This window comes from Stigmatopora argus, chromosome 2 (genome assembly GCF_051989625.1).
Source record: "Stigmatopora argus isolate UIUO_Sarg chromosome 2, RoL_Sarg_1.0, whole genome shotgun sequence".
In the NCBI taxonomy this organism is placed as follows: domain Eukaryota; kingdom Metazoa; phylum Chordata; class Actinopteri; order Syngnathiformes; family Syngnathidae; genus Stigmatopora; species Stigmatopora argus.
Window position 1 is genome coordinate 1,391,625 of NC_135388.1, and position 21,490 is coordinate 1,413,114.

A 21,490-nucleotide genomic window follows, 5' to 3' on the forward strand; every position below is an offset into this window, starting at 1 on the left:
GAATTCTCACTACAAAATCAGAATTCTACGAAAAAAATGACTTTAAAATCAAAATCTTGACCACTATTTTTGTTGAGTGTCTCTAATGGTCTCAGCAAAAGAACGCCATTCTTTCCAATCAGGTCAGCCGCCTGTTGATGTTGGGCGGCGCCAACGTCAGCTGGTGCACGGAAGTGGTGGGCCGCGCCCCCGTCCTGGCCGTCCACGCCCACCTGGGTCACACCGAGATGGTGGCCCTGCTCCTGGAAATGGGCGCGGCCCCCGACGCGGCCCCCGACGTGGGCGCCGACGGCGGCGCCGGCGTGGCGCCCCTGTGCCTGGCGGCCGCCGCCGGCCACGCCGCTGTCGTCAACCTGCTCTGCAAGAAAGGCGCCCAGGTATTTCATACACCGTCTCCGCGGCAACCCCAAAATAACCCGCCTTCTCGCAGGTGGGGCGAACCGATAAGAACGGGCAGTGCGCGCTGGTGCACGGCGCCCTCAAGGGCCACGCGGAGATCGTCGACATCTTGCTGGGCCAGGATTGGGGGTCCGAAAGCCCCGCCCGGGCGCAGCGCCAGCGGACCGCCGTTGGCAAAAAGCAGGCCGTGCAGCAGGCCGTAACTGCGGCGGCCAGTGTGGGACACGTGCAGGTACAAATGTCCATCTTTTTTTGTCTTTTCTCTGGGTGCGAAAACCAATGAATAAGTGATGGGTGCTTTTTCTTTCTTTCCCGCAGGTGGTAAAGCGCTTGCTGGACTTGGAAGACCAACATCTGGCCGTGCAGATGGACGCTCACGACTCCCTCTGGGGAGAAACGGGTACTTTTCACAGTCCTTTCGCCTTCTCTCGTCCTCCCGTCGGCGACTGGCTTTCGTTTGACCCACCCGATGTGGAATGGTGGCTAGTTTAGCTCTCAAAATCCATTCCAGTAAGATTTTCTAGTAGAATAGTGTCTTTGGGTATTCGGACGTTTCGTCGAAAGACGTTTGGTCCCCGGACGTTTGGTCGACCGGATGTTTGGTAGAACGGACGTTTGGTCGCCGGGTTGTTACTGTTGAAACCAGCTCTCAAAATTATAATCATGAGAGAGAGAGAGAGTTTAATATCTAAATATCTAATATCAAAATATCAACAGTAAAGTCTCTGTCATAATTTGACTGCGAGCGAACCCCGCGACCAAACGTCCGTTCTACCAAACGTCTGGCCACGGCGTCTTTGTTCACTCACCGGCTAGCACTGACGGCGCTACTCGTACGATTACTTTTGAGAGAAAGAAAAAAGTACCGTGCTTGTTGCTCCAAAAATGATGACTGAATCCAGGGTACGGCTTATATGCGCACAAATTAGACTTGACAAGCACAAAAAGCCATAACGCAATGGAACAATGCGCCTGATACGGTCATTTATTTCAAAGTAGAGAAAAGATAAACAGATAAAATGCTAACCAGAATTTATTTTGACGTTTATGAATGAAATTCAAGAAGAAGAAAAATAAAGCACATCTTGCATAAAATGTGAAAAAACTATCTTGTGCTCGCTCAGGGCGCCACCATCTTACCCTTTCGGAATGTGCAATCCAACCATGGATTGATAGAATATCTCAGAAATAGTACGTGACGTTGATGATTTTTCATAAATAGCACGTGCGAGGATTTTTCTTAAGATTTTCCCTTCAAAGTAACACATTTTAACCAATATGGCAGTGAAAATTGTGAATCAGGGGGCGGCTTATACGAGAGAAACGGTCAAATTCAATCATTTTAAGGGTTTAACGGCATTTGTTTCAGTGTTGAGTGCCGCGGCAGGCAGGGGGAGGACGGAGGTGTGCGCCCTCCTCCTGGAGCGAGGGGCCGGCTCGGAGGTGCCCAACCGCCGAGGGATGACCCCGCTCCTCGGCGCCGCCAAACACGGGCACGCCCAGGTGAGCACCGTATGCCATGGCGTGCGTTATGGTCTGGGAAGTCAATGCAACTGGCCCATTTCACTTCCCGCATCAGGTGGTGGAATTGCTGCTGAAAGGCGGCACGGATGTCAGCGCTCGCGACAAGCAGGGACGGACGGCGCTCATCCTGGCCGCCGCCGAGGGCCACGGCGCCACCGTGGAAATGCTTCTGGCCAATGGTAAGCTGAGCGCTAACTTCATCTCGGGAACCTTTTTTTCGACACATAAACAATTCAGATTTTTAAGTGGAATTCCTTGAGAGCTGTACGGTAATCCCTCGATTATCGCGGTTAATGTAGACCAGACATGGCCGCGATAAAAAGAAAAAACGCCAAGTAGGGTCACCCCTATTTAAAAAAAATATATACCCTATTTAAAAAAAATGTATTTTCACGACTATACGGCGCATCATATTTTTAGCCGCAGTGTCAGTAACGAGTGCTATTTCTGTATTTTACACACACACACAGGACGCACCGTTTTTAAAGACGCAGCCAGGCATGGCAAAAACTAGTATTACGAGCTAAAACATACGGACACACGCTAAAACACGTTTTTAAAAAGGCAACGGAAGCAAAACTGAGTTGGGTTGTACTTTATTTAGCCATTTTACAATGTACTCACATCATCATCACCCACAAATCCATCAAAGTCCTCATTTTCTGAGTTTTATACGTTCGTCCAGGCGGCCACAATCCATTCGCAAATAGTAGCTAGGTTTTAGCTAGCGTAACTATTCCAACGCTGTCTTCCATGCTCCGTAAAGCTGTGTTGATGTCGATGTATACAGGCCACAATCCATTGGGTGTATTGACAAAAGAACTACTACATATCCCAGCAGTCACTGCGCAGTACTTTTTCTACGGGGAAAATAGTAGAGTCGGTCGGGGGCTGCTTGCCGTAGTTGTGAGAGCTGTAGAGGATGGTGTACCCTATCCACTGATTTATTTGATTTGATCGTGATCACAATTTTAGTATTGGTCCATATATAAAGCGCACTGGACTATAAGGCGCCCTGTCTATTTTGAAGAAAATTTAAGACTTTTATGTACACCTTATAGTTGTGACAATACGGTATATATATTTTTTTTACTCTAGTGCTGAGTTATAGTAGCAAACGGGCTTTTGATTATTTTGTGCATAATAACCATTTTCATCATTGGCCTTTTCTTCTTCATTGCACCTGCTTGCTTTGGACTCATTGTGTTTTCTTTCTCGGACTTTCTCCACAAAAACGTTTCTTTGTCTCGACCAGGCGCCGGTGTCTCGGCGGTGGATCGCGAGGGTCTGAGCGCAACCAGCTGGGCCTGCATGAGGGGCCACCCGGGGGTGCTGGCGCAACTGCTGGACGCCGGCGCCGATCCCAACCAAGCGGACGGGCAGGGCCGCACTCCCCTGGACCTCGCCGCCCTTAACGGAGATGCCGAGACGGTGGGCGTCGTCTTCTCCTTTCGTACTCGGGTGGCGTCTTCCTGACTTGTTTGTTTCTCTTCCCGACCGGCTAGGTCCACTTTCTGCTAGAACACGGCGCGGCGCTGGAGAGGACGGATGGCGACGGGAACCGGACGGCGGAGCCAACTTCCGGCTGCCAGAATCCGGCCCTGGTGGCCTCCTTGCTCAAGAAGGGTTCCAAGACGGGTACGAACTACAGACGGCGGCCGTCGGGTTGACCTGTTTTTTTCACCCTTTTCCTTCTGCGACCCTCAAGCGCAAGGCTACAGAACGGCGCCGCACGAGCGATCCGGTAAGTCCTGCACTTGAGCCTAGAGAAATAGCATCCGCATTGGCCCGAATATAAGACGACCGTCCTCTTTTTCAAGTTTGAAAAAGGACTTTTTGAAGATTAAAATCAATTTTTAGACCCAAAATAATGAGAAAAATTATTCCAATTGGAGAGAAAAAGCATGTTCTTTTGCCTCATTCAAATCATGCAAAAAGTGTGTATCCCCATCTTAATATTAGAACATTTAAATATGTCAACTAGTCACATCTCATTTGTAAATGTTTTTATTTTAAAAATGTAAATGAACCAATCTACTATGATAAAACCACAACATTGCAATAACTGCATTAACATTGGCTTTAAAGATAAATCTGGCATTGTGAATGGGAGCAATGTCTAGACCCCGAATGTAAGACGACCCCCACTTTTTCAGTCTTAGTTCAATGCAAAAAAACATCTTATATTCGAGACAATGCGGTATTTTGCCCCCTGGGATTCCAAAAGTGGCCTCGATTCAGTCACGAATCCCATTTTTAGCCTTACTAGCTTTTTGAAATGTAAATAAACCAATCTACTGCGCTAAAACAACCAAATTGTATATAATGTTTTAGACCCTGAATGTAAGACGACAGACGCTTTTTCAGTCTTATTTCAATGCAAAAAAAAAACCCATGATCTTCTTTACTTGTGACCTTGGATCCTTTAGGTCACGCCACGTGGGCCATGGCTTCCACCAAACCAGACATCCTCCTCATCCTGCTGCACAAACTGACGGAGGAAGGAAACCTGCTCTACAAGGTACGCCGTACGCACACCTCTGGCCCCTCCCCCTTTATGCCCCTCTCTCACGTCCTGTTCCGAGCAGAAGGGCCGCATGAAAGAGGCCGGCCAGCGTTACCAGTACGCTCTGAGGAAGCTGCCTCGGGAGGTCCAGGCTCAAGAGATCAAAGGCCTCAAAGATCTGCGGGTGTCCCTCTATCTCAACCTGTCCCGCTGTCGAAGGAAAACCAACGTGAGACGGCCGGGGACGGCAAAGTTCCTGACTCGATTCTTCTGCTAAACTTGAGTTGTTGTTTTTGTTTCTTCTTCGCAGGACTTTGGCATCGCCGAGGACTTTGCCACAAAAGCGCTGGAGCTGAAGCCCAGGTCCTACGAGGCCTTTTATGCGAGAGCACGGGCCAAGAGGAGTAGCAGGTACGGGTGGGGGGGTCCAACCTGCGGCCCTCCGGGAATGACGGTATCTTCAAATGCCCTCCCCAGGCAATTTGCCGAGGCGCTGTCAGATCTCCAGGAAGCGTCGCGACTCAGCCCGGCCAATCGGGAGATCCGACGCCTGCTGCTCCGAGTGGAGGAAGAGTGCGCGCACCATCGGAGGATATCCGGGGGTGACGGCGACGGGGGGCAGGCTCTCGGCGGGGGCCACCGCGAGGACGAGGCGCGTTGGCAGGGAAGTCTGGAGAGGCCCATCCCGGAGGAAGATCGCACGGATCTACGGCCGGAGGACGAAGAGGAGGACGAGGACCGAGCCAGCCCGCGCTGCCAAAGGGCCTCCGCCTTTTGGCCCCTGAATCCGTACGGATCCAACCGGACTCTCCCCGGCGCTTCGGCCTACGCTTTGCCGGATCCGATGGCCCCCTTTCCTCCGGAGGACTACGTGGGCCACCCGCATTTCCCGGACCTGCCCGAGCCGCTTCTTTCCGTCCGCCAGCAAAGTCAGAACCAGGGCGCTGGAACTCGTCATCACTGCCACTCCCTGCAGACCGGCGCCAGAGTGGGCGGCAGGCCTCTGTCTCTGTGCGGACCCTCAAGTCCTCTGCCGGGGAGACGCGTTTCCGGGTCCCCGAGGCCCGCGGCGAGCCCGGACGAGGACTTTCCCGGGCTCAATCCTGGCGAACGCTACTGTCCCTCGTCCCCAAATAGCTGCTCGCCACCAAGTTCGGGCCAGATGCACCCACCCCGTTCGGCGAGCTTCTCCAGGGGTTCCGACAGGCTCTCTGCCCCCGACGGTCCGGCGGAAGTCCGGAGGGAGGCTGGCGGCGCGGGGACGACTAGTTCCAGAGGTTCCAGTTCCAGCCAGGCTTCCAGCGGGAACCAGTCGGACAGCGGCGGCAAGGCGACGGAACCCCCGTGCCCCCTCAGAAGCAGCGGGAGCTTCAAGTCCAAAGGTGAGATGAAGCCACGCCCCTTCATGGGCGTGGCGGACAAAGCGGTTCGGGTGCAGAACCAGCAGAGCGCCGCCTTTGGCCGACAGGGACGAGAACGAGGAGGCGGCGTGGAAAGTTTCGGCATGTCGCTCCTGGACTTCCGAGGCTCCAACGACGGTCGCAAACGCCCTGGCGCCGGCGACCAACGGGGGCGGGACTCGGGGGAGTGGTCGCGGCGGCGAGAGGCCAGAGCCGCCGGCACCTCGACTCACCCGCATTTTCCCGACGGGCGACACGGGCAGGCGAGCCTGGCCCGAGACAACATGGCGGCACCCATCAAGCCCAAGCGCTCTTTTATCGAGTCCAATGTCTGAAAAAGGCACAAAATGGCACCCATGGTCTACTTACGGAGGAAAGTCGGCTCAAATATTTGGAGACTTCATCGAAAATGGACGACTTGTGAATTTCTTCACGCCCAAATGTGAATGGTAAGACCGTTGCCGGTAAGTTTATGGCGTCTTTTTTTGTCAGGACGGGTCAAGAACGACGCTTCCGTTGGGTTCCGGTGACATTTTGGACTTTTGTGCAACGTCTTAAATGGCGCGTGAAAAATGATAGCGCTAATCAAGCTCCCTCTCGCTAGCTGCAGGATAAGAAGACCATTTTGATTGTCAACACCTTTCTATTTGTATGATTCACAATATCTATATATTTGCAAATGAGATTTTTCTTTTGAGTGAAGATTGGAACAATACGTGCGTTTGTTCAGATTACGGCTAAGACGATAAATAGATAACGTTAGAACCTCCTTCTTCTTCTTCGTCGTCCATGTTGGTTGCTTCAATTGAATTTGCATTTGGCATTTATTTTTGCATAGAAGCCACATATCTCAAGCAAGTGCTTATTGAACGTAAAATACATCTTGTATTTATTACAATTATGTCCACCTATATGCTTTTCATGCTGCCAACTAGAGAATGTGGTCAAATAAAAATATTGACAACTATTCTTTATTTATGCTTCTTTCACAATTCAGTGTATTTGCTAGATATACGTAGGAATAAAAAATAATTTAAATAGGAAGGATAATTGCCATAAAGTTTTCTATCCTGTACAATTAAAAGTGCCACATTTGAGACAATTTAAATAAAAGAAAAAAGATCATAATTGTTGAACGAAAACGTAACGTTTCTAAAGCAAAATTGGAGTGTATTAGCTTTAGCATGCGAGCTACTTACTCACTTACTCATACCTGGAACCACTTGAGTTGAACTTAAAGTAAACTTTAGTCACAGTATTTTGGAAACAGCATAGATTGTAAAAAAGTGACGAAAGTTTTCAAATATAAGACTTGAAATTTCAAAAGTGTGAAATGGTTTGTTCTCATTTCACAATTTCAAATGTAGTTGCACGTCCCCTGGCGTACCTGAAGTGATGTTTTTGCTTATTGGCTCGTCTTCCAACGAGCGATGGCCATCTTCAGCGTGTGATTGGGCGTCAGCAGAGTGGTCATCAGCGGCAGGTTGGTCATGGGACTGGATCGGTTCTTGCTGTTGATCCACGTGGCCATGGCCTCCCTTTCGTAGGAGTAGCCGTCTATTGGAAAACAAGATTCAAACTTTTCAATTTTCACGGCCATGTTTGCTCTATATTAACCGCGATATTCCAGGGATTACTTTATTAGTGAAAGTCAATTGTAAAAAGAAGATATTGCTTATTTTTATCCTAGCTGAACCAAAAGTTCTTTAATGACTTTGATTCCTGTTGAGAAAACTATGACGAGAATGACTTCATATTACCAAATAAAGGGCGCCATATGAAAGTATATGTATACTTGCGGGACACGGCGGAAGTGTCCAAGATCAAAGCATCACTTAGCGAGCGGCTGTGCCGATATGTATTAAACAAAAGGGGAGGGGCCCTGTTCACGTATTGTATTGTTTGGGACCCACCGGCAGCGAGGACGGGTTCTCTCATCAGCTCCCTGGTGATGGGACACAGGAACTCGTCGGGAACTCCCGAACACGACGAGGCGCCCTTCAGCTCTTCCACCTTCCTCAGGACTTTGCCGCGTTGGCCCGCCGACTCTGCAAAGACACGGCGGCGGGGTTCGTAAAAAAACGACCATGTATAGTAAAGCTTTTTTCTCTCTAAAAAACGACAATGTATAGCAAGGCTTTAAAAAAAAAAAAAAAAAAAACATAGTATAGTAAAGCTTTTTTCTCTAGATAACGACAATTTTAGTAAGGCTTTTTTTCTTAAAAAACGACATAGTATAGTAAAGCTTTTTTGTAAAAGAAAAAAAACGACATAGTATAGTAAGGCTTTTTTCTTTAAAAAACGACATAGTATAGTAAGGCGTTTTTCTTAAAAAAACACTACAGTATATATAGTCAGGCTTTTTTGCTTAAAAAACGACATAGTATAGTAAGGTTTTTTTTTCCGTAAAAAACGACATAGTATAGTAAGGCTTTTTTTGGATAAAAAAACGACATAGTATAGTAAGGCTTTTTTCTTTAAAAAACGACATAGAATAGTAAGGCGTTTTTCTTAAAAAAACACTACAGTATATATAGTCAGGCTTTTTTGCTTAAAAAACGACATAGTATAGTAAGGTTTTTTTTCCGTAAAAAACGACATAGTATAGTAAGGCTTTTTTCTTTAAAAAACACTACAGTATATATAGTCAGGCTTTTTTGCTTAAAAAACGACATAGTATAGTAAGGTTTTTTTTTCCGTAAAAAACGACATAGTATAGTAAGGCTTTTTTGGGGTAAAAAAACGACATAGTATAGTAAGGCTTTTTTCTTTAAAAAACGACATAGTATAGTAAGGCATTTTTCTTAAAAAAACACTACAGTATATATAGTCAGGCTTTTTTGCTTAAAAAACGACATAGTATAGTAAGGTTTTTTTTTCCGTAAAAAACGACATAGTATAGTAAGGCTTTTTTTGGGTAAAAAAACGACATAGTATAGTAAGGCTTTTTTCTTTAAAAAACGACATAGTATAGTAAGGCGTTTTTCTTAAAAAAACACTACAGAATATATAGTCAGGCTTTTTTGCTTAAAAAACAACATAGTATAGTAAGGTTTTTTTTCCGTAAAAAACGACATAGTATAGTAAGGCTTTTTTTGGGTAAAAAAACGACATAGTATAGTAAGGCTTTTTTCTTTAAAAAACGACATAGTATAGTAAGGCGTTTTTCTTAAAAAAAACACTACAGTATATATAGTCAGGCTTTTTTGCTTAAAAAACGACATAGTATAGTAAGGTTTTTTTTTCCGTAAAAAACGACATAGTATAGTAAGGCTTTTTTTGGGTAAAAAAACGACATAGTATAGTAAGGCTTTTTTCTTTAAAAAACGACATAGTATAGTAAGGCGTTTTTCTTAAAAAAAACACTACAGTATATATAGTCAGGCTTTTTTGCTTAAAAAACGACATAGTATAGTAAGGTTTTTTTTTCCGTAAAAAACGACATAGTATAGTAAGGCTTTTTTTGGGTAAAAAAACGACATAGTATAGTAAGGCTTTTTTCTTTAAAAAACGACATAGTATAGTAAGGCGTTTTTCTTAAAAAAAACACTACAGTATATATAGTCAGGCTTTTTTGCTTAAAAAACGACATAGTATAGTAAGGCTTTTTTGGGTAAAAAAAACGACGTAGTATAGTAAGGCTTTTTTCTTTAAAAAACGACATAGTATAGTAAGGCATTTTTCTTAAAAAAACACTACAGTATATATAGTCGGGCTTTTTTGCTTAAAAAACGACAGTATAGTAATGTTTTTTTTTCCGTAAAAAACGACATAGTATAGTAAGGCTTTTTTTGGGTAAAAAAACAACATAGTATAGTAAGGCTTTTTTCTTTAAAAAACGACATAGTATAGTAAGGCGTTTTTCTTAAAAAAACACTACAGTATATATAGTCGGGCTTTTTTGCTTAAAAAACGACAGTATAGTAATGTTTTTTTTTCCGTAAAAAACGACATAGTATAGTAAGGCTTTTTTTGGGTAAAAAAACAACATAGTATAGTAAGGCTTTTTTCTTTAAAAAACGACATAGTATAGTAAGGCGTTTTTCTTAAAAAAACACTACAGTATATATAGTCGGGCTTTTTTGCTTAAAAAACGACATAGTATAGTAAGGTTTTTTTTTCCGTAAAAAACGACATAGTATAGTAAGGCTTTTTTTGGGTAAAAAAACGACATAGTATAGTAAGGCTTTTTTCTTTAAAAAACGACATAGTATAGTAAGGCGTTTTTCTTAAAAAAAAACACTACAGTATATATAGTCAGGCTTTTTTGCTTAAAAAACGACATAGTATAGTAAGGTTTTTTTTTCCGTAAAAAACAACATAGTATAGTAAGGTTTTTTTTGGGTAAAAAAACGACATAGTATAGTAAGGCTTTTTTCTTTAAAAAACGACATAGTATAGTAAGGCGTTTTTCTTAAAAAAAACACTACAGGATATATAGTCAGGCTTTTTTGCTTAAAAAACGACATAGTATAGTAAGGCTTTTTTGGGTAAAAAAACGACATAGTATAGTAAGGCTTTTTTCTTTAAAAAACGACATAGTATAGTAAGGCGTTTTTCTTAAAAAAAACACTACAGTATATATAGTCAGGCTTTTTTGCTTAAAAAACGACATAGTATAGTAAGGTTTTTTTTCCGTAAAAAACGACATAGTATAGTAAGGCTTTTTTTGGGTAAAAAAACGACATAGTATAGTAAGGCTTTTTTCTTTAAAAAACGACATAGTATAGTAAGGCGTTTTTCTTAAAAAAAACACTACAGTATATATAGTCAGGCTTTTTTGCTTAAAAAACGACATAGTATAGTAAGGTTTTTTTTCCGTAAAAAACGACATAGTATAGTAAGGCTTTTTTTGGGTAAAAAAACGACATAGTATAGTAAGGCTTTTTTTGGGTAAAAAACGACATAGTATAGTAAGGCTTTTTTCTTAAAAAACACTACAGTATATATAGTCAGGCTTTTTTGCTTAAAAAACGACATAGTATAGTAAGGTTTTTTTTTCCGTAAAAAACGACATAGTATAGTAAGGCTTTTTTTGGGTAAAAAAACGACATAGTATAGTAAGGCTTTTTTCTTTAAAAAACGACATAGTATAGTAAGGCGTTTTTCTAAAAAAAACACTACAGTATATATAGTCAGGCTTTTTTGCTTAAAAAACGACATAGTATAGTAAGGTTTTTTTTCCCGTAAAAAACGACATAGTATAGTAAGGCTTTTTTTGGGTAAAAAAACGACATAGTATAGTAAGGCTTTTTTCTTTAAAAAACGACATAGTATAGTAAGGCGTTTTTCTTAGTAAGGCGTTTTTCTTAAAAAAACACTACAGTATATATAGTCAGGCTTTTTTGCTTAAAAAACGACATAGTATAGTAAGGTTTTTTTTCCGTAAAAAACGACATAGTATAGTAAGGCTTTTTTTGGGTAAAAAAACGACATAGTATAGTAAGGCTTTTTTCTTTAAAAAACGACATAGTATAGTAAGGCGTTTTTCTTAAAAAACACTACAGTATATATAGTCAGGCTTTTTTGCTTAAAAAACGACATAGTATAGTAAGGTTTTTTTTTCCGTAAAAAACGACATAGTATAGTAAGGCTTTTTTTGGGTAAAAAAACGACATAGTATAGTAAGGCTTTTTTCTTTAAAAAACGACAGTATATATAGTAAGGCGTTTTTCTTAAAAAAAAACACTACAGTATATATAGTCAGGCTTTTTTGCTTAAAAAACGACATAGTATAGTAAGGTTTTTTTACGTAAAAAACGACATAGTATAGTAAGGCTTTTTTGGGGTAAAAAAAACGACATAGTATAGTAAGGCTTTTTTCTTTAAAAAACGACATAGTATAGTAAGGCGTTTTTCTTAAAAAAACACTACAGTATATATAGTCAGGCTTTTTTGCTTAAAAAACGACATAGTATAGTAAGGTTTTTTTTCCCGTAAAAAACGACATAGTATAGTAAGGCTTTTTTTGGGTAAAAAAACGACATAGTATAGTAAGGCTTTTTTCTTTAAAAAACGACATAGTATAGTAAGGCGTTTTTCTTAAAAAAACACTACAGTATATATAGTCAGGCTTTTTTGCTTAAAAACGACATAGTATAGTAAGGTTTTTTTTTCCGTAAAAAACGACATAGTATAGTAAGGCTTTTTTTGGGTAAAAAAACGACATAGTATAGTAAGGCTTTTTTCTTTAAAAAACGACATCGTATAGTAAGGCGTTTTTCTTAAAAAAAACACTACAGTATATATAGTCAGGCTTTTTTGCTTAAAAAACGACATAGTATAGTAAGGTTTTTTTTCCGTAAAAAACGACATAGTATAGTAAGGCTTTTTTTGGGTAAAAAAACGACATAGTATAGTAAGGCTTTTTTTGGGTAAAAAAACGACATAGTATAGTAAGGCTTTTTTCTTTAAAAAACGACATAGTATAGTAAGGCGTTTTTCTTCAAAAAACACTACAGTATATATAGTCAGGCTTTTTTGCTTAAAAAACGACATAGTATAGTAAGGTTTTTTTTTTCCGTAAAAAACGACATAGTATAGTAAGGCTTTTTTTGGGTAAAAAAACGACATAGTATAGTAAGGCTTTTTTCTTTAAAAAACGACATAGTATAGTAAGGCTTTTTTCTTTAAAAAATGACATAGTATAGTAAGGCGTTTTTCTTCAAAAAACACTACAGTATATATAGTCAGGCTTTTTTGCTTAAAAAAACGACATAGTAGAGGAAGGTTTTTTTTCCGTAAAAAACGACATAGTATAGTAAGGCTTTTTTTGGGTAAAAAAACGACATAGTATAGTAAGGCTTTTTTTGGGTAAAAAACGACATAGTATAGTAAGGCTTTTTTCTTAAAAAACACTACAGTATATATAGTCAGGCTTTTTTGCTTAAAAAACGACATAGTATAGTAAGGTTTTTTTTTCCGTAAAAAACGACATAGTATAGTAAGGCTTTTTTTGGGTAAAAAAACGACATAGTATAGTAAGGCTTTTTTCTTTAAAAAACGACATAGTATAGTAAGGCGTTTTTCTTAAAAAAACACTACAGTATATATAGTCAGGTTTTTTTGCTTAAAAAACGACATAGTATAGTAAGGTTTTTTTTTTCCGCAAAAAACGACATAGTATAGTAAGGCTTTTTTTGGGTAAAAAAACGACATAGTATAGTAAGGCTTTTCTCTTTAAAAAACGACATAGTATAGTAAGGCGTTTTTCTTAAAAAAACACTACAGTATATATAGTCAGGCTTTTTTGCTTAAAAAAACGACATAGTATAGTAAGGTTTTTTTTCCGTAAAAAACGACATAGTATAGTAAGGCTTTTTTGGGTAAAAAAACGACATAGTATAGTAAGGCTTTTTTTGGGTAAAAAAACGACATAGTATAGTAAGGCTTTTTTCTTTAAAAAACGACATAGTATAGTAAGGCGTTTTTCTTAAAAAAAAACACTACAGTATATATAGTCAGGCTTTTTTGCTTAAAAAACGACATAGTATAGTAAGGTTTTTTTTCCGTAAAAAACGACATAGTATAGTAAGGCTTTTTTTGGGTAAAAAAACGACATAGTATAGTAAGGCTTTTTTCTTTAAAAAACGACATAGTATAGTAAGGCGTTTTTCTTAAAAAACACTACAGTATATATAGTCAGGCTTTTTTGCTTAAAAAACGACATAGTATAGTAAGGTTTTTTTTTCCGTAAAAAACGACATAGTATAGTAAGGCTTTTTTTGGGTAAAAAAACGACATAGTATAGTAAGGCTTTTTTCTTTAAAAAACGACATAGTATATATAGTAAGGCGTTTTTCTTAAAAAAAACACTACAGTATATATAGTCAGGCTTTTTTGCTTAAAAAACGACATAGTATAGTAAGGTTTTTTTCCGTAAAAAACGACATAGTATAGTAAGGCTTTTTTCTTTAAAAAACGACATAGTATAGTAAGGCGTTTTTCTTAAAAAAAACACTACAGTATATATAGTCAGGCTTTTTTGCTTAAAAAACGACATAGTATAGTAAGGTTTTTTTTCCGTAAAAAACGACATAGTATAGTAAGGCTTTTTTTGGGTAAAAAAACGACATAGTATAGTAAGGCTTTTTTTGGGTAAAAAAACGACATAGTATAGTAAGGCTTTTTTCTTTAAAAAACGACATAGTATAGTAAGGCGTTTTTCTTCAAAAAACACTACAGTATATATAGTCAGGCTTTTTTGCTTAAAAAACGACATAGTATAGTAAGGTTTTTTTTTTTCCGTAAAAAACGACATAGTATAGTAAGGCTTTTTTTGGGTAAAAAAACGACATAGTATAGTAAGGCTTTTTTCTTTAAAAAACGACATAGTATAGTAAGGCGTTTTTCTTAAAAAAACACTACAGTATATATAGTCGGGCTTTTTTGCTTAAAAAACGACATAGTATAGTAAGGTTTTTTTCCGTAAAAAACGACATAGTATAGTAAGGCTTTTTTGGGGTAAAAAAATGACATAGTATAGTAAGGCTTTTTTCTTTAAAAAACGACATAGTATAGTAAGGCGTTTTTCTTAAAAAAACACTACAGTATATATAGTCAGGCTTTTTTGCTTAAAAAACGACATAGTATAGTAAGGTTTTTTTTCCCGTAAAAAACGACATAGTATAGTAAGGCTTTTTTTGGGTAAAAAAACGACATAGTATAGTAAGGCTTTTTTTTTAAAAAACGACATAGTATAGTAAGGCGTTTTTCTTAAAAAAACACTACAGTATATATAGTCAGGCTTTTTTGCTTAAAAAACGACATAGTATAGTAAGGTTTTTTTTTCCGTAAAAAACTACATAGTATAGTAAGGCTTTTTTTGGGTAAAAAAACGACATAGTATAGTAAGGCTTTTTTTGGGTAAAAAAAACGACATAGTATAGTAAGGCTTTTTTCTTTAAAAAACGACATAGTATAGTAAGGCGTTTTTCTTCAAAAAACACTACAGTATATATAGTCAGGCTTTTTTGCTTAAAAAACGACATAGTATAGTAAGGTTTTTTTTCCGTAAAAAACGACATAGTATAGTAAGGCTTTTTTTGGGTAAAAAAAACGACATAGTATAGTAAGGCTTTTTCTGGTAAAAAAACGACAGTATAGTAAGGCTTTTTTCTTTAAAAAACGACATAGTATAGTAAGGCGTTTTTCTTAAAAAAACACTACAGTATATAGTCAGGCTTTTTTGCTTAAAAAACGACATAGTATAGTAAGGTTTTTTTTTCCGTAAAAAACGACATAGTATAGTAAGGCTTTTTTTGGGTAAAAAAACGACATAGTATAGTAAGGCTTTTTACTTTAAAAAACGACATAGTATAGTAAGGCGTTTTTCTAAAAAAAAACACTACAGTATATATAGTCAGGCTTTTTTGCTTAAAAAACGACATAGTATAGTAAGGTTTTTTTTTCGTAAAAAACGACATAGTATAGTAAGGCTTTTTTTGGGTAGAAAAACGACATAGTATAGTAAGGCTTTTTTCTTTAAAAAACGACATAGTATAGTAAGGCGTTTTTCTTAAAAAAACACTACAGTATATATAGTCAGGCTTTTTTGCTTAAAAAACGACATAGTATAGTAAGGTTTTTTTTCCGTAAAAAACGACATAGTATAGTAAGGCTTTTTTTGGGTAAAAAAACGACAGTATAGTAAGGCTTTTTTCTTTAAAAAATGACATAGTATAGTAAGGCGTTTTTCTTAAAAAAACACTACAGTATATATAGTCAGGCTTTTTTGCTTTAAAAACGACATAGTATAGTAAGGTTTTTTTTTCCCGTAAAAAACGACATAGTATAGTAAGGCTTTTTTTTGGTAAAAAAACGACATAGTATAGTAAGGCTTTTTTCTTTAAAAAACGACATAGTATAGTAAGGCGTTTTTCTTAAAAAAACACTACAGTATATATAGTCAGGCTTTTTTGCTTAAAAAACGACATAGTATAGTAAGGTTTTTTTTTCCGTAAAAAACAACATAGTATAGTAAGGCTTTTTTTGGGTAAAAAAACGACATAGTATAGTAAGGCTTTTTTCTTTAAAAAACGACATAGTATAGTAAGGCGTTTTTCTTAAAAAAACACTACAGTATATATAGTCAGGCTTTTTTGCTTAAAAAACGACATAGTATAGTAAGGTTTTTTTTTCCGTAAAAAACGACATAGTATAGTAAGGCTTTTTTTGGGTAAAAAAACGACATAGTATAGTAAGGCTTTTTTCTTTAAAAAACGACATAGTATAGTAAGGCGTTTTTCTTAAAAAAAACACTACAGTATATATAGTCAGGCTTTTTTGCTTAAAAAACGACATAGTATAGTAAGGTTTTTTTTCCGTAAAAAACGACATAGTATAGTAAGGCTTTTTTTGGGTAAAAAAACGACATAGTATAGTAAGGCTTTTTTCTTTAAAAAACGACATAGTATAGTAAGGCGTTTTTCTTAAAAAAACACTACAGTATATATAGTCAGGCTTTTTTGCTTAAAAAACGACATAGTATAGTAAGGTTTTTTTTTCCGTAAAAAACGACATAGTATAGTAAGGCTTTTTTGTAAAAAACGACAAAGTATAGTAAGGCTTTTTTGTTAAAAAAACGACATAGTATAGTAAGGCTTTTTTGTTAAAAAAACGACTTGGTGTAGTAAGGCTTTTTTTCATGAAAAAACTGACAATATAGTAAGACTTTTTTCTTTTAAAAAACGACATAGTATATATAGTAAGGCTTTTTCTTGTAAAAAACGACATAGTATAGTAAGGCTTTTTTCTTTAAAAAAACGACGTAGTATAGTATGGCTTTTTTTCTTAAAAAACACAGTATAGTAAGGCTTTTTTCTTTAAAAAAGACATAAGGCGTTTTTCCTTAAAAAATGACCACGCATAGTAAGGTGTTTTTCCTTAAAAAATGATATGTATAGTAAGGCTTTTTTCCTTAAAAAACGACATAGTATAGTAAGGATTTTTTTTCGTAAAAAACGACATAGTAATGTAAGGCTTTTTTTCATAAAAAATGACCATGCATGTTTGTGTGGTCCTTACCTATGTGCAGTTCTGACAGCAGCGTTTCCTTGGTGAGAGCGAGCAACTCGGTCCCGTCGATGTTGTTTCTCCTGAAAGTGTCCACCAGCGCGTCCAGTCCTTCCTCGGAAAGCCACGTGGACACGTCCTCCTCTGACCAATCGGCGACCAGGAGCTTGGACCGGCCAGCTGGCGCCAAAGCTTGGGAGAACAAAGCAGAATGATTATTGAGTTTTTTTGTTTTGTGTTCGCCTCTCTTTATTTAAAAAAAAAAACGGATTGATTTCGAGAGGTGTGGCTTAAGTAGCCCGGACTTTGTGCACATCGACAAACGAGAAATAAAAGCCTTTCTTTTTTATGGATCAAATTGTCGTTTATCACTGGGGAGAAACTCCTAACTTGCTGGCTTTAAGTGAAAATCCACAGTACATACATGAGGTTTATTTTTAGTCGGCCCAGAAGGACGACTCCAGATTTCACTTGCACTGTGCTTCTTCTTTGTGAGGACACTGACACAAAATGGCTGCTCCCCGGTTAAATGAGGTCGGTTTATTCTAGGGATGTACTAAACGTATGAATCCTCACAACGCGATTTTTTTTTGGGTCTCAGTTGATTAATTCATCGCGGACTTCTTGTTGCCTGAGGGGGTCTGAGTAAGGCAGAAAAGGGCACATGGGCTTATTTATTTATTTATGTGTTATTTCTGGGCCGATGAAATGTGGTCGTAGTTCTATTTAAACTTGGCCTGATCGTTGAAGCGCGTAAAAAAAACAAAGTGAATTTAATATTACTGGAATCTAAAATGTTTTCTTAAGTGAAATCTACGACAATTTTGACAGAAATGCCAATTTCAAGCTAAATTTCATGGCAAAATTGCAACAATAAAAATCAGGCACCCTTAAAATATCGTCACATTTCATAAAGAAGAGCTCATCCAATTTAACGTGAAAATCAAGCCAATTTTAAGATAAGTACATTTAATACGAGCCAGTGCAAACCCTGATTGCATATTTGTATTCACACACACCAAACTAGGCAACTAAACCATTATAATTTTAGTGCATATTTTCAACTGCTAGCATAATGCTAATTTAGTGTAAAATGCATTAGCCAAGTTAACTGAAAATAGCATTAGAAGTTATAAAAATGATAAAATGTCCGTGACTTTAGCAATGACGTTTTGGTCTGCTAGCAGTGACCGGGACGATCCGGATTAGAGCCCAAATGCATAAAATCTGATTGGTTTTACAACAAATTTCAAAAAAATCCCGTACAAAAGTTGTGATACGGCAAACACAATTTGAAATGATAAAAAAAAAACGTATAAAAAACAGAAAAATGTAAAAGTTGACAGGACAGGTGTGAATGTGTGTTGTTAGAAGACTTACCGGGTAACGACTTACCAGCTAGGATGCGGCAAAGCAGGGGAAAAAAGAGAGAATTAGGTACGGCGAAACCTGGTAGGGGGTGGTGATGGTCTCACCATGGCCGCCGCGTCCATCTTCCACCCTCCAAACGTTCACGGTCTTATCCATGGATCCCGTGGCAATCAGGGATGACGTCGGAGAGAAGGAACACGCAGTCACGTACCTGCGGGAGACAATTCTTGACGTTGGAATGTTGATTCTTGAAAAAAAAATATGTTGTTTTTATTGGAAACTTTACCTCTCGTGTTGATTCAGGGTGTAAAGCAGCGCTGCATTTTTCTTAAAATAAAAAAAACACAAAATAAAACATTTAGATATGTCTTAAGACATTTTCAGAGGATCGGAATCCGTTAAAAGATTTTAGAGAAAAAAAAACAAAGTAATTCATTGTTCTCCAAGGATGGCGATAGACGAGATCATTCGCCGCCAGCATCACACAATCAAAATGGATTGGACGTCTAGCATCGTCAAAGGCAGCCAATGAGTTAAAGATGGAGGTACAGTAGCTGAGGAACTCACCGCGTCATAGACTGTCACTGTTTTGTCCACGGATCTGCAAAAAAATAAAAATACACTTCTGTAATTTCAGTTTAAAAATAAATTGGTCTATGTCTCCCTCTACTGGTTTATTTTCGCAAATTCACTTCCTTTTCGATTTTTTTTTTACGTATGTGGTGAATTAGAACCAATAAAAATATGTTTTTTTTCCATTGAAATAGCCTGTTTTTTGTGTTTTTTCAGAGGTTGGGAACAGATTCATTTGTATTGAGTTCATTTCAGTGGGAAAAAATAATTTGATATATGTACGCGTAAAATGACATACGAGCTCGATCCCAGAACACATGAAGCTCGTATCTCCAGGTATGACTGTATAAGAAATTGGAAACATTGACTCAAAAATGTCCCCCTGTAGAAATGTCTCACCCTGAGACGAGCAGGTGTCCATCCGAAGAATAAGCGCAGGTGAGGACCGGCGCCGACTGGCCGCTCAACGTGTGCACGAGTTGCATCTTGACCACTACCGACAGGAGAAAATTCCCATCAGCAAGCGAGAAGACACTCGAGATGACCGTTCTTCTTCGGCCATTTACCTCCAGAACTCCACTTGTTAACGGCCCAGATCTTGACGTGACTGTCCTGCCCGCAGGAGGCCAAGTGGAACTGCACAACTTGACTGTCTACAAAACAACACGTTTTTAACAAGTAAGCTAAGGATAGAAACCTCCCTGATGGTGGCCCACTTGTGTTTCTGACCGCTGAGAATATCCGGAGCGAAGCAGCAACAGGTGACCCCGAGGTCGTGGGCGTTCTTCTCGGCGTGGAGCTGCTTCATATCCAGATCCCAAACGCGCAGGTCTCCGTAGGTGGATCCACTGACCAACAACTGGCCGCACGGGCTGAACGAGCACGCCACCATCGTCGTGTCGCTGACGCAGCCGGTCCTTCGCCAACACAAAACATTTTTTTAGACGCACCGTATTTTCTCGCAAATTAGCCGCCCTCGCGTATAAGCCGCACCCTTCAAATGGCCTTAAAATGGTTGAATTTTACAATTTCTCTCGTATAAGCCGCCCCCTGATTCACAATTTTCACCTCCATATTCATGGTTTTAATAGGGAGTACAAATGTGTTACTTTGAAGGGAAAATCTTAAGAAAAATGCACATGTTATTTTTGTATAAATCGATTGCTGGATTGGACATTCCGAAAGGGTGTTGCCTGCACGTACACACATTCAGAAAGGAAGTCATGTGAGCAGTACAACCAGGAAATGTATTCGTAGTGGTCTAGTTTGTTATCCCTAGATAAGATGGCGGCGCCCTGAGCGAGCAATAGCAGGCACAAGTGAGTTTTTTTTCACGTTTTATGCTAAATACGTGTTATTTTTTCTTGAATTTCAGTCATAGACGTCAGAATTAATTTTGTTTAGCGTTTTATCTATTTATCTTTTCTCTATTTTGAAATAAATGACCGTATCGGCCGCATTGTCTTGCGTTATGGCGTTTGGTCTTTGTCACCTTGCAGTTTCCTTCAGGTCAAGTCTAAATTATGCGCATATAAGCCGTACCCTCGATTCAGTCATCATTATTTCGAGTGAGAAATACAGCGTATATGCGAAAAAAAACTATGGTAATTTTATAAAGCGACATTTGAGAAACCCACACGTTACCACCCAAAACGAACCTGAGGAGCCGCTTGGACGGAAAATCCCAGAGAGCCAAAGAACCGTCCGAGGCGCCCGAGACCAGATGGGCGCAGTCGGGCGAGAAGACGCAGATCCGGACGGGGCTGCGTCCGGGGTGCTCCAGGACGGCCTCGATCTCTCCGCTGCCGGTGGACCACACCAGCGTGGTGGCGTCCGTGGAGCACGAGGCCAGGAACTGTCCGCACGGGCTGAAGCAGCAGCAGTGGACCCCGTAGCCGTGGCCTTCCAGAGGGGAGAAGGACAGCTCGGAGAAGTCCCGCGTGTTGTAAAGACGCACGGTCTTGTCGCCCGAACACGTGGCCAGAAATTGCGGGGAGAAGGCGACCCAGTTGACGTCGTCCCGGTGGTCTTGTAAAGTGCAAACCAGGGACGCCATTTGGAGAGCTCGTTCTAAACAGCAACAATAAAGAATAAGATATGAAAATTAAATGAATAAAGACATGAACGTTGAAATTTGGGAAAATACGGAAAGCTTAATGATAAGCTCATTTATTAGATCTCATTCCATTAAAATTCAATGTCAGGTCCATGTACTAGTAAATGTACATGTATTGACCATTGGGTATTGTTCAGGAATGTTGTACAGTAGGTGTTAAATAAAAGAACAGAGTAACAAGAGTAGCATATTACTAAATATGTACACTGGCTAAGTGTACGTTTTTCGTGACGTTTAACATAAGTGTAAAATAAATGATTAGCTTACAGCCAAGATAACAGAAGCTAACGGGACACGGAAATATAGCGTCTACGACTCTACGTGTTACTATCAATCTCCAGAATGTTATTATGACAAAAGACAACGATATTAGTATGAGGAAATTAGATAACAATTATAAATGTTAAAACAACCTGTTTAGGAAAGAAAAGATAAAGACGCGGACTTACTGCTTTTGCCTCGCGTTGTTCAAGGAAAACACTTTACTTCCTGTTTGCAGGTGGTTTGACGTCATAAGAAATCGACACAAAATGGCCAATGCATTTCCTGTATCGCCAGTTTAGTTATGTATGTATTGTATTCAGGCAA

At 39.3% G+C, this 21,490-nt stretch overlaps 2 protein-coding genes across 3 annotated transcripts in view; one reads left to right on the forward strand and one right to left on the reverse strand.

Moving 5' to 3' along the window:
* LOC144090594 (protein TANC1-like) overlaps window positions 1–6,796 on the forward strand; it is a 28,896-nt gene extending 22,100 nt beyond the window's left edge. The window contains exons 18-29 of the mRNA XM_077622224.1: window positions 123–377; window positions 431–631; window positions 718–799; window positions 1,769–1,902; window positions 1,979–2,102; window positions 3,179–3,354; window positions 3,429–3,561; window positions 3,632–3,667; window positions 4,353–4,444; window positions 4,512–4,658; window positions 4,740–4,840; window positions 4,907–6,796. Coding sequence (XP_077478350.1) covers window positions 123–377; window positions 431–631; window positions 718–799; window positions 1,769–1,902; window positions 1,979–2,102; window positions 3,179–3,354; window positions 3,429–3,561; window positions 3,632–3,667; window positions 4,353–4,444; window positions 4,512–4,658; window positions 4,740–4,840; window positions 4,907–6,164 — 2,739 coding nt within the window. The 3' untranslated portion in view covers window positions 6,165–6,796. The remainder of the gene's footprint in view (window positions 1–122; window positions 378–430; window positions 632–717; window positions 800–1,768; window positions 1,903–1,978; window positions 2,103–3,178; window positions 3,355–3,428; window positions 3,562–3,631; window positions 3,668–4,352; window positions 4,445–4,511; window positions 4,659–4,739; window positions 4,841–4,906) is intronic.
* wdsub1 (WD repeat, sterile alpha motif and U-box domain containing 1) lies at window positions 6,691–21,432 on the reverse strand. Of its 2 annotated transcripts, XM_077622205.1 has the most exons (12): window positions 21,352–21,432; window positions 20,445–20,856; window positions 19,516–19,703; window positions 19,353–19,439; window positions 19,186–19,279; window positions 18,781–18,814; window positions 18,500–18,540; window positions 18,318–18,424; window positions 18,223–18,240; window positions 16,855–17,034; window positions 7,743–7,877; window positions 6,691–7,386 (listed from the first exon to the last, which is right to left on the reverse strand). In XM_077622205.1, the coding sequence occupies exons 2-12, from the start codon at window positions 20,840–20,842 to the stop codon at window positions 7,235–7,237; spliced, it is 1,434 nt and encodes a 477-aa protein (XP_077478331.1). In that variant the 5' UTR covers window positions 20,843–20,856; window positions 21,352–21,432; the 3' UTR covers window positions 6,691–7,234. The 2 variants fall into 2 exon arrangements, with proteins under 2 accessions (XP_077478331.1, XP_077478340.1); XM_077622214.1 differs by lacking the exon at window positions 18,223–18,240.
* Window positions 21,433–21,490: the final 58 nt, after the last annotated feature.